The sequence below is a fragment of the Stigmatopora argus genome, chromosome 21 (genome assembly GCF_051989625.1).
Source record: "Stigmatopora argus isolate UIUO_Sarg chromosome 21, RoL_Sarg_1.0, whole genome shotgun sequence".
NCBI classification, from domain to species: Eukaryota; Metazoa; Chordata; class Actinopteri; order Syngnathiformes; family Syngnathidae; genus Stigmatopora; species Stigmatopora argus.
In genome coordinates, this window is record NC_135407.1 from 8,801,188 (window position 1) to 8,813,901 (window position 12,714).

The 12,714-nt window shown below is 41.5% G+C and overlaps 1 protein-coding gene across 1 annotated transcript; it reads right to left on the minus strand.

Moving 5' to 3' along the window:
* Nucleotides 1–11,329, minus strand: prrt1 (proline-rich transmembrane protein 1). Its single transcript, XM_077590639.1, has 4 exons — nt 11,023–11,329; nt 7,430–7,761; nt 5,838–6,029; nt 1–658 (listed from the first exon to the last, which is right to left on the minus strand). Exons 1-4 carry the CDS (start codon nt 11,036–11,038, stop codon nt 491–493), a joined length of 708 nt encoding a protein of 235 aa, XP_077446765.1. The 5' UTR covers nt 11,039–11,329; the 3' UTR covers nt 1–490.
* Nucleotides 11,330–12,714: the final 1,385 nt, after the last annotated feature.

Consider the following 12,714-nt stretch of genomic DNA (forward strand, 5'->3'; position numbering starts at 1 on the left):
ACCAAACGTCCGCCGACCAAACGTCCGCCGACCAAACGTCCGCCGACCAAACGTCCGCCGACCAAACGTCCGGCGACCAAACGTCCGGTCACGACACAAGTGTATCATCAAAAATACAATAGCAGCACATTGTTCCAACATGACAGTTATCTACACCGCAAAATACTCCTATACTGTAAATATTCTCCTTATATTTAGTTAAATATTCATATACTGTATTTTTGTGACATGGATATCTTCGTGTCACTGCTACTATGACACAAATGAATGTGGCGCAATATAAATATTAGGATAACAGTTTGTATTTGGCATTTTGGACATCCTGCGGAATTGGTTGTTTTGGCTGGCCATATGTTTGGACGATGGCAGCGTGATTGGTCATGTGGTTGTGTGTAGTAGCAGTGCATGTCATCAGTGCTCCTGTTTCCATGTGATTATCTAAGCTGATGTTTCACATTGCCTGCTCCTCCCCCCCGTCTCGCTACGGCTCCTAGTCGTCGTCGTGATGCTGCGAGGCGATAATGACTACCACGGTGAGGATGGTGCATAGCACAATGGAGGCGATGCCGACGGCCAGGGTGATGAAAGAGAAGTTGCGGGCCTCGCGGGAAGCGATCTCTGCCGTCACCATGTCCCCTCTGGCGATAGCTGTACGTACCTAAACAAGGAGGGATAAAATGGAATGTCAGGGATCCAGATTCTAGGATTATCCGTACCTAGCAGTGGCGGTCCGTGCATTTTCTCGTAGCGCCTTCAACGAATCAATCCAACCCTCAAAAACTATTTTATGGCTATAAAACCTCTACTGCAGCTAGAGCTGCGACACATAAAAAATAATCAATAAATCAATGCACAAAGATGGGGTAAAATCCACTTCCTAGCAGCATTTAATGATTAAATACAAATACTGGAGATTTTCAGACATTACAACCGGGCCGGGGGGTGATTTTCCCGGGAAAAGACAGCGATGAACGTCAATGGCGTACCGGTAAACATTGCCCGAAAATGGGGTAAAATCCAGCCGAAAACAGCATTTATTGATTAAATACAAATACTGGAGCTTTTTAGACATCAGAACCAGACCCGGAGTATCATTTCCCCGGGAAAACGATAGCGATGAACGTCGATACGTCCATATCCGTCCATACGCGAAACAGCAAAAATTGCACTAAAATGGGGTAAAATCCACTTCCTAGCAGCATTTAGTGATTAAATACAAACACTGGAAATTAAATACAAACACTGGAGCTTTTCAGATATCAGAACTTGGCCCGCAATTGAAATATTATTTCGGAATATAGCCATATTTTACTCACCCAAAATCCTTTTTAACTGTACACAATATCCATCCTCCTTTCTATCTTCCCTCTTTTCTATCGCCATCGAAGCTAATGCTGAAAGTCGAGCCTGTCCTGTCGTATTTCTGGCATAGTCCGTCTTGAAAATGGCTTTAAATCAACACAATATATTTGCTTGTGCAGCCTGCTCCAAATACAGTTTGGTAGCTCTGGCTAATCACTAGCCACTAGCCTGCAAGAAGGCATTGTGGTGTTGCCAACTCGAAATCTGATTGGTTAAAGCAACAGTCTTATCGATGCTTGTTTAATGCAGCAGAGCCTGCAGAACTGATTGTGAAGGCCTTGAGGCAGATTTCTGACCCTGGCAACAAATAATGGCTGAAATGTGATTGGTTAAATGCTTCAATACGAAAACACACATCTGGAAGCAGTGCAACCAGGGGGAAAAGCAATGAAAGGAAGCTGACAGACAATTTGGAATTATCTAATAAGTATTGATGGACAAAATATAATATATGATTCAGATATTTCTTAGGCCAGCAGAGAAGGCCTTGAAGGCCCTGACGGCCCACCACTGGTACCTAGTAACTATAAACTTGAAGAAATGAATCGTTCATATACGTTTTTGGTAATTCATTCATTTTCTGAACTGGTTAAGGGTCGTGCGGGTTGCTACAGCCCATCCCAGACAACTACAGGCACCAGGCGGGGGACACCCTGAATCATGCCCAGCCAATCGTAGGGCACGATGAGATGGACAACCATTCATGCTCACTCACACCCATACACAATGGCAATTCAGAGTGTTCAACCAGCCTATCATGGATGTTTTGGGGATGACCCGGAGAAAACCCACACGGGCCCAGGGAAAACATGCAAACTCCACACAGTGAGGACCCACCTGGGATCGAACCCTTGACCCCAGAATTACTCAAACAAGGTGGTTCTTCCACCATATAGAAAGGAGATATACGTATATACCATTACCAGCACTTGCAAGACAAAAGTGGCACAAATAGTGGCAAAATGTCAATGTTTTCTACTAGTCTCCTGGATTGTCTCAAGAGCGATGAGAAATAAATGTACAAGGACGAATGCTAAAAGAGTTCTCCATAGGAACGTACATTTGAATATTATGTAACAAGAAGATGCACGAGTGGGGAGCAGCAAAAACACAAACAGATCGATGTCACCGAGCGTTCAGAAAGAAAGAGGCCACTCGCCACTTCATCTACATAGCAAAGTCAGGCCCAGGCCTTGTCAGCTCAACTCAACTCAAAGCCAACTGAGCTGAGTGAGCAAGGCCACCGGAAAAAAAAATAGAAAGAAAGCATCCCCTCCAGTTGCCCCCTAAATGGCGCTGTTATGTAATGTATCTGTTTAGTGCATGTGGGCATGCACAGTCTGCTGCTGTTGCATATGCATTGAGATAGGATGGATGTAGAGTGGCAACTCATACAAATTAACAATTTAATATTAGTAATAAATAATAAACAAGTTGAAATGTTTTAGGCATGTTTTAAGTAAAAATGAAGCCAAAATGAATGGTTACTTCCTTCCAATATTTTTTTTTACCTCCCTACTGTTCTAGGTACATAAAACAATTGTTTAGTTAAAAAAAGGTTCTGAGTATGAAACAGAAAAAAATCGGAAAAATTATGGTAATTCAAAATTCTAAAAAGTGCTGCTGCGTGACATTTTTCTCTGAAAGCAAAGTGCTGATATAAATGGTCAATTACAGTGGTACCTCATGATACAACATGCTAGTCATACAACATGCTCGCGATGCAATTAAAATTTTGAGATGCGACCAAGCCAGGTGGCCATGACATGAGAGGCTGTTTATCATTGTAACGCACTGTCTTTTGTGCCGCATCTCTTTCGTGTATAACTACTATATCTACGAGGACTGAACGATTTATTCAGACGAGTTTCGGCCAAGAAAAGCACAACGCGCATGCGCGGGCAAAAAGAGGGCTTTCTGGGTAATGAAGTATACTCGTGCACACAACACCTATAGGCAATGGCACCCTTTCTCAGAATAAAACTTCATTACCCACAATCAATACGTGGGAAGCTCAGCTATTGCATTTCCTGTTATTCTTTCTAATGAAAGAAGTTCCCACGATCGTTCTTTCAAGACAATTTCTCGTTGGCAATTGGTCGTGCGTTATCCTATTGTGAGGACATTTGTGTGCATCATTTTCGGAATATTTTGAAGGCAATACAACAGCAAACTGTCCATCGATAGCAAACGTGAGCGTGGAGACGTGGCAAACCGCTAACCCAGAAAATGAATGTAACAAAAGATTAAGACAAAACTAGAATTCAGTTTTGTGTAAAGTTACATTAAACGTATGTTTGAGTGTGTCTGTATATATTTATCCAAGTTAATTTAAATTTGTTTGTTCGTTTACGAGTGCCGTGGATAAAGTCGCCCCCGAACATCCCCACCACCCCCCCGCCTCCGTGTGTGTCGTTGTCTCTCCCCTCCGCAAAATGCGTCTAATTTTACATCTATTAAACACATTTTATTACTATTAAACCACTCGTTATTTATTACTTTGTCAATATATGGCGAATTAGAAGAAATAAAACATTTTTTCCAATCCAATATCCTCTTTTTGGTGTTTTTTCAGAGGGTTGGAACGAATTAATTTGTTTTCAATTCATTTCAATGGGAAACGTTCGCTCGAGTCACGAAAAGCTTGACATACGATCTCAGTCTCGGAACGGATTATGATCGTATGTCGAGGAACCACTGTACTCGTATGTAGAGATCGACCAATATCGTTTTTCAGAACCGATACTTATTATTAGTAGTTAAAGGAGGCCGATACCCAATATTTGCCACGGTATTCATTTGCAGTAAAAGTGTAAAAATTAGTGTAAAAAATGAAAAATGCAACCCCTGAACTTCATTGAGCATTATTATAACCAACAAAAATGTGTTGATATACTAAAGAAATGACCTAGTCAAAATGATCTATTCTACCCATATATTTAAGAAATATATTGAAAATTCTTACAACTTGTGTATGTTGCATAACCGCCAATGTACAATTCAACTCTATTTGTAAAGCGTTGCATTTGTAAGTGCGTGCTTGCACGTTAACACACCAACGCTAGGTGAGAGATAGCTGTTTTGCTGCTCTTAAACTCCTCAAATTTGCATTAGTGTGTTGTCCGGGGGGCTCACTCAGCACTGAGTTCGGAGGGAGGGCAGCTGAGACGAGTCTGATAACCAACAAAGTGCGCCGAATTGAACCATAGTTGCGTCAAGTCTTAATATGTTAGAAATAAAAGATCTCTCATTGAGCAGCTGTGACATACATGAACTGAAATAACCCAGTTTATATTGATTTCTTCATATTGGCCGGACAGATTTAAAAAAGTCTGATATCGATATGCGTGAAATTGCCAAATCTAGGTGCCGATAATCGGCCTGCCTAATAATCATCGATCTATACTGGTATATATACCATATATATATATATATATATATATATATATATATATATATATATATATATATATATATATATATATATATATATATATATATATATATATATATATATATATATATATAATGGTATATACAACAGCGGAATGTCAAATTACAAGTCCGTAACTTACACTTATTTAGGTCTTTTGCCGATTAAACGTAGCTTATGGAGAAGCACCATCAATTTCGTCACACGCAGTTTCTGCGTGTGATGACAAGTAGGCTTTTTGTGTTGTGGTAATGACGACATGGCCTATGTCCGATTATTATTATTATTATTATTATTATTATTATTATTTTCTTTAAACAAAAATTTACCAGCTTTTCTACAAACCAAGAATGTAGCACCACTAATAAAAAGAATATAAATGAACTGAATAAAAAAAATACATTCTGTGGAACACTGTGATCTACAGATCATCGACTATAGACAATACCCTTAATGCACTTGCAACAACTTTCTTGCAACCAGATGAAGTCATCAGGCGTCATTTGGCATCATTAGGCTGCATGATGACAAATTTAAAGTTAATTCAAACAGAGGAAAGTTGGCATATCCACATTTTGATTGATGGCAGATTGAAAGCAACAATCAGGTGTATACTGCTAACTAGTACTATGCAAAACATAATGTGCAATATTTCAGAATATTCTATTATCTTGCCCGGACGTGACTTTTTAAAAATTACTTATTTATGTTTTTATTGGGAAACACGCACTTTGTGGAGTCTCACCTCTCATCTCATTTTCTGAACCACTTTATCCTCATTAGGGTCACGTGGGGTGCTGGAGCCAGGAGTAGCACCACTAATTTCGTTATACGCAGTTGTTGTATAATGACAATAAAGGCCTTTGACTCTGACTTGACTTGAAAAATATGTACGACCCATTCCTCCACCTTGATTTTTTTAGTACAGCAGCGATCATCGTTAATCAAATTGGTTGGCAACAATTTTAATTAGCGATTTTTTCCATTAGTAGTTGTTACAGCCTTCGATGTATAAAATACAGACAGACAAATAGAAAGATACCTGCACTGCTTTGAAGATGGCAATAATCCCAGTAGGCCAAAAGCAGCACACTGTGGTGAGCACAGCGATTGGTAGGTAGTCATGTGGTGGCCGGCGATCCATTAAGGTGATGTTGGGCGGAATCTGCATGGGGTGAATCTGACCCGGAGGCATCGGTGGGTGGCCTCCTGTTGCAGGCATGTAGGGCTGGCCCTTTAATAGAAAATAGGCGTCATTAAATTCTCATCTCATTTCATTTTCTGAACCGCTTTTTCCTCACTAGTGTCGCGGGGGTGCTGGAGCCTATCCCAGCTGACTTCAGGCCAGAGGCAGAGAACACCCTGAATTGGTGGCCAGCCAATCGCAGGGTACAAGGAGACAATTCAACATTCAGGCTCACATTTATACCTAGGGGCAATTTAGAGTGTCCAATCAGCCTACTATGCATGTCTTTGGAATGTGAGAGGAAACTGGAGTACCCGGAGAAAACCCATGCAGGCCCGGGGAGAACAGGCAAACTCAACACAGGTGGACCGACCTGGATTTGAACCCAGGACCCCCACTGTCAGGCCGACGCGCTAACCACTCAACCGCCGGGCCACCTTTCTGAGATATTTACATAATTTTTTTTCTTCAATCAACAACATTCTTCATCCTCAACGTTTCAGTCCATTTTGACTAGAAGGGTTGGAGGCGATTATTTACTTTAGTTATGATCAAATGACGTCCATCCCCGTCAATGGGACTGTATTTTTCTTTTTAATCTATTTTGTGACAAAATGTATTATTTGTTTTTATTTCACAGTCTTATTTTCTTTTTGATCTTCATACAAATTAATTTTATCACTTTAGATCGTTTTAATTTGTATTTATCCCCTTTGATTTGGTTTACTCTTCATTAATTTGTTGAAATCAAATTAGGTAAAAAAAAAAATTGCAATATATTTTCCATATAATTGTAAATTATTTTAATTCATTTGACCACTTTGAGGCTGAAGCGCGAACCACGGTACTCGGACGTTTCGTCGAAAGACGTTTGGTCGACCGGACGTTTGGTCGACCGGACGTTTGGTCGACCGGACGTTTGGTCGACCGGACGTTTGGTCGACCGGACGTTTGGTCGAACGGACGTTTGGTAGAACGGACGTTTGGTAGAATGAACGTTTGGTAGAACAGACGTTTGGGCGCCGGATTGTTACTGTTGAAACCAGCTCTCAAAATTATAATCATGAGAGATAGAGAGATAGTGAGTTTAATATCTAAATATCTAATATCAAAATATCAACAGTAAACTCTCATAATTTGACAGCAAGCGAACCCGGCGACCAAACGTCCGTTCTACCAAACGTCCGTTCTACCAAACGTCCGTTCTACCAAACGTCCGGTCGACCAAACGTCCAGTCGACCAAACGTCCGGGGACCAAATGTCTTTCGACGAAACGTCCAGTCACGGCGAACCACTCATTCACCTGGCCGCCCTTCATTAAATTGCAAACAGTTATTCAAAATTGCCTTTTTAGAAGGTTGTTTAGTTTGAAAGTTTGAAAATGAATAACCCAGTCTACATTTTATCAATGACTCTAAAACGGTTATGTGATTTAAATATGACTCACTGACGCCATGGGGTAGACAGGAACATAAGCGGTGCATGGTTGCAGCTGAAGAGGGTACCCGGGCTGGAGGTATCCCACTGGAGGATGAGGCATAGTTCCTCCTGGGCCCTGAGTCTGGACGGTGTAGCCTTGTGGGCCCCCTGGGGGTCCTATGGGGTTATAGTGAAACTGAGTCTCTGGAGGGTAACCCTCTGAGCCTGGCGGCGGAAGTGGTGGGGGATAGCTTGGTTGGGCAGAAGGTGGCACGTTGGGGTGCTGTGCGACATTTGGATCTTCCGGGCCAGGGATGTACGGAGGGGGCTGCATTGTCTGACGGCTGTAGTCGTCGAGGCCTGGGATTGAAGACGGTATGAAGGAAACAGTGAGAACGCTAAATTCTTTTCTATGAATGAATAAAACACTCCCACAAACACACGTAAAAACCTAAAGTCCCCCCATTAGGAGCTCCGTGTATGCGTCTCAAAACGTTTGCCTGCTTACGTTTGGTCGCCGGACGTTTGGTCGCCCGGACGTTTGGTCGCCCGGATGTTTGGTCGCCTGGACGTTTGGTCGCCCGGACATTTGGTCGCCCGGACGTTTGGTCGCCGGACGTTTGGTCGCCGGACGTTTGGTCGCCCGGGTGAATATAATTTTGAGAGCTGGTTTCAACAGTAGATATTTAGATATTAAACTCTCTCTCATGAATATAATTTTGAGAGCTGGTTTCAACAGTAAACTCTCTGTCATGTTGTCAAATGTCCGGCGACCAAACGTCCGGCGACCAAACGTCCGGGCGACCAAATGTCCGGGCGACCAAACGTCCAGGCGACCAAACATCCGGGCGACCAAACGTCCGAGTACCCTTTTTCAGCATACATCTGAAAGAATGACATCAAATGAGACCCATAAAGGTAAAATGGCCATGATATTTCCCAGCAGGAATAATTCTGTCTGCTAATGATGACATTGATTGACATCCGCACCAATTTTTTTCATTTCATGAGCATTCATCCAGGATTTTCAGCCAAAACACGCCTCTTTTTGTGATCCCGTGATGGTGGGAATGATATGTTTAAATAGAGGCAAAGCCAACAGACTGTTTAGAATAGAAATAAGGGGGGCGACATGGGAGGTCTTGAAGGGACAGAGAGCTGAACAGCTGAGTGATGAAGGATGACGACTTGTGCTCAGGGACCAACTTTACATAACAGTCCTCCTTCAACTATATCTGAAGCACGCATGCGTACATGCGGACACGTTAAAAAATAAGTATTTCATGAGGCATGCTTATGACTGAGGGTCTTTTAATTCTAATTTAAAAAAAAACTATGTTATGAGCACCTTTATTACAGTCTGCCAAAAGTCTCATAAACGATCATCTTGCTAATTTACCCAAGCAGCACAGTGAAGTATTGGTATGTTTATTACTCCTTTTTGGGTTATAAATGATTGTACAATGCTCAATATAACATTTAAGACATAAATGCTAAATGTTTAATAACACACTTCTCAGTGCATATATCAGCTTAGAATTGCAATGTTAGAACTGATGTTTTGTTGAAGGTAGACATAATTTGGTGTGTCTATTTACTGTATCAAAACTATGGAATGTAATAATTTTGAATCATTTTGAATAGAGAAATGGCTTGTGGTCCGTTGCAGTTTCAACACAGCAAACTCCGACTTTAATTAAAATCTATTTTTGGTCACAACATTTGGGTCAGGCACACTGGTGCAATCTAATGAAATCTAATACAAGTTTTATTACTTGTCCGTTTTGCCAAACGTCCGTTCTGCCAAACGTCCGCTCGGCCAAACGTCCGCTCGGCCAAACGTCCGCTCGGCCAAACGTCCGCTCGGCCAAACGTCCGCTCGGCCAAACGTCCGCTCGGCCAAACGTCCGCTCGGCCAAACGTCCGCTCGGCCAAACGTCCGCTCGGCCAAACGTCCGCTCGGCCAAACGTCCGCTCGGCCAAACGTCCGCTCGGCCAAACGTCCGCTCGGCCAAACGTCCGGGGACCAAACGTCTTTCGACGAAACGTCCGGTCACGGTCTGAATGGACATAAAAATGGTTCTCCATCAACGTTCACCATCCAACGTGATTGAACTGGAGAAGACAGAGATTCCCAGATCAAGGTGCAAACAAATTGTGTCACATTTTGTTGGGGTTTTGCGTGGATGTGTGCGTGTTCAGGTGATTGTATGCGTTTCGCCTCTTGTGTCCCTCTGGGCTACCCTTACCTTATGTGGCCAGGTAAGTGTGATTGGTAATCAGCCCGTGTGTGTGTATTTAAACCCCTGTGTCTGACATGTCTGGTGTGGGAGTATTAAGTTGTGTCTCATGTTTTTCCCGTCACGTAAGTCATGCTTTTACCTCTTTGTCGGTGTGCGTCTCCCCCAGTTCAGTCGCCATTTTGGTCCCCGTGTTTATTGTGTTTATATGATTATTTTTGTCATTAAAATCTCATGAGGCGAATCCTGACAAATTGTTGCCTTATTCCCTAAAAGATTATATTGGCTTAAAGGGACAAAGAGTGAACATTTTAAGTTATTTGGGTTTCCACTACAGAACAATGTGCATTAAAATGATTATAATGCACATAAATAAAATGAAAATTTGAAAACAAATTTGAAAAAATATTGTAAATGAGCAATAACATACTCTTCCACTAGATGGGATGAGATATATAATCATCTTGTTTTCGCACGTCCATTGATTTGTTGATCATGTGGGGGATACCAGTGTTTTACCACAAGTAGCCAATGATCAATAATGTTAAATAATATTTAAATTCCCCAAATGAAAAATTACTATTCAACACCAGTGAAAGCAGAAATCAAAATTATGTGGGAGGAGTTGCATCCTTTAACGAACTGACCACGCATTTCATTTCCACCAATGACGTGATTCTTTATTTAATATTCACATTCATCACATCGTGGGCGGCCCGGCGGCTTAATGGTTAGCACGTCGGCCTCACAGTGGGGGTCCTGGGTTCAAATCCAGATCGGACCACTTGTGCGGAGTCTGCGTGTTCTCCCGGGCCTGTGTGGGGTTTTCTCCGGGTACTCCGGTTCCTTCCCACATTCCAAAGACATGCATGGTAGGCTGATTGGACACTCTAAATTGCCCCTAGGTATGAGTGTGAGCGTGAATGTTTAATTATCTCTTTGTGCCCTGCGATTGGCTGCCCACCAATTCAGGGAGTCCACCCCCTCATGGCCGAAGGCAGCTGGGATGGGCTCCAGCACCCCCGAAACCCTAGTGAGGATAAAGCGGTTGGGAAAAAGGAAAAATAAAAATAAATAAAAATTCATCACATCATTATGGCAGGCCGGGCGCCCACATCATGCCCAAATTGGGTTATTAATCGTGGATACTATGATGGAACAATAATATTAGACATAATACATTTAAATGAATTGTGATAATTGCCGCTCAGGAGTAATTTAAGGCCGCAAGAGGAGGGTGGCACCCACGCATCGTGTAGGCTAAAAATGCGCACATTTACAAGGGATGCTGAATTTTTCTAATTAAAAAAAAACAGATATGCCATTACTTTGCAAGTACGCAGCAAAAAAAACGCGCAGTTCAATGAACACGTGATCTTACCGTGTTTTTCCGACATTCCTCTCTTATCTTATGATGCCGTTGTCACCAATGCAGATTAATGTGCCAAAAAATCCCCTCAAAATGACCTTTAATTCTTAGGCATCCTCAAGATGCCATCATCTTCAAGAGCAGTGATAACCAGAGCTGTGTGCTCCTCTCCTGGATCGCGTTGCGTATCCTTTCTCGCTCTCTTTCTCTCCTGTGTGTTTCTAACAAGGTTCCTCCACCGACACGTCTGTGAATATGAAATCAATCAGGCAACCGGAGATGCTTGTCTTAAAGCGACAGTCACTTCTGACTGAGAGAAGGGGGAAAAAAACGCAGTCACAGAGCTGGAACATCCCATTAAAATTCAATAAAGGGGCTGGGTTTGGATTAGCTGTTTCCCACCCGCCCTCCTTTATTATTTATTGATTTTTTTTAAATTTCATTTTCTGAACTGCTTTATCCTCACTAGGGTCGCGGGGGGTGCTGGAGCCTATCCAAGCTGACTTCAGGCCAGAGGCGGGGGACACCCTGAATAGGTGGCCAGCCAATCACAGGGCACAATGAGACAAACAACCACTCACGTTCACCTAGGCGCAATTAAGAGTGTCCAATCAGCCTACCATGGATGTCTTTGGAATGTGGGAGGAAACCGGAGTACCTGGAGAAAACCCACGAAGGCCCGGGGAGAACAGGCAAACTCCACACAGGTGGACCGACCTGGATTTAAACCCAGGACCCCCACTGTGAGGCCGACACGCTAACCACTCACCCACCTGAGATATTTATATATATTTTTTTCAATCAACAACAATCTTCATCCTCAACGTTTCAGTCCATTTTAACTAGAAGAGTTGGTAGCGATTATTTACTTTAGTAATGATCAAATGACGTCTATCGCCGTCAATGGGACTGTATTTTTCTTTTTTAATCTATTTTGTGACAAAATGTATTGTTTGTTTTTATTTCAGTCTTATTTTCTTTTTGATCTTTACAGAAATTAATGTTATCGCTTTATATCGTGTTAATTTGTATTTCTTCCCTTTGATTTGGTTTACTCTTCATTAATTAGTTGAAATCGAATTTGGTAAAAATTTTATTGCAATAATTTTAAATTATTTTAATTAGCCTTTTAGCTAGTGACATTCAAAACACAACAGCTCACTTCTAATTGATGTTTTTTCTATTTTACTGACTACAACACATCCTTTTTGATTTTTTTTACTCTTTATTTGTTGAAACCGAATTAAATTAAATTTTATTGGAATATATTTTCTACATATTTTGAAATGATTGTAATTAATTTGACCTTTTAACAAGTGACATTCAAAACACAAGAGCCCACTTTTAATTGATGTTTTTCTATCTTACTGACTACAACACATCTTTTGTAAAACTACATTCTACACCTGTTTCGGCAGTGAACAACTTACAAATACAGTAGTACTTTTTTATTACAATACAATCATGTACAAAAACAGACTTTACAAAAGCAAGACAAAATATAACTTAGCAGCACAATAGTAATTGTTGGAATTCCTTCTCTATTCCACAAAGGAAGCATTTAAATGGGAAGTTCAAATACTACTACTACTACAGTAGTGTTGGGAAGAGTTGTTTTGGAACAACACAACATCCGTACTGCATATATTATGGATGTACTACAGTACTAGTGCCCAGTAATGTTACGTACTACAGTATATAGTA

Bases quoted from the DNA above. Each gene is read 5' to 3' on its own strand.
- prrt1 (XM_077590639.1), bottom strand. The intron at 6,030-7,429 runs GTGAGTCATATT...TTTCTATTAAAG, and splicing joins CTGTCTACCCCATGGCGTCA to GGCCAGCCCTACATGCCTGC. The intron at 659-5,837 runs GTATCTTTCTAT...CTCCTTGTTTAG, and splicing joins CCATCTTCAAAGCAGTGCAG to GTACGTACAGCTATCGCCAG.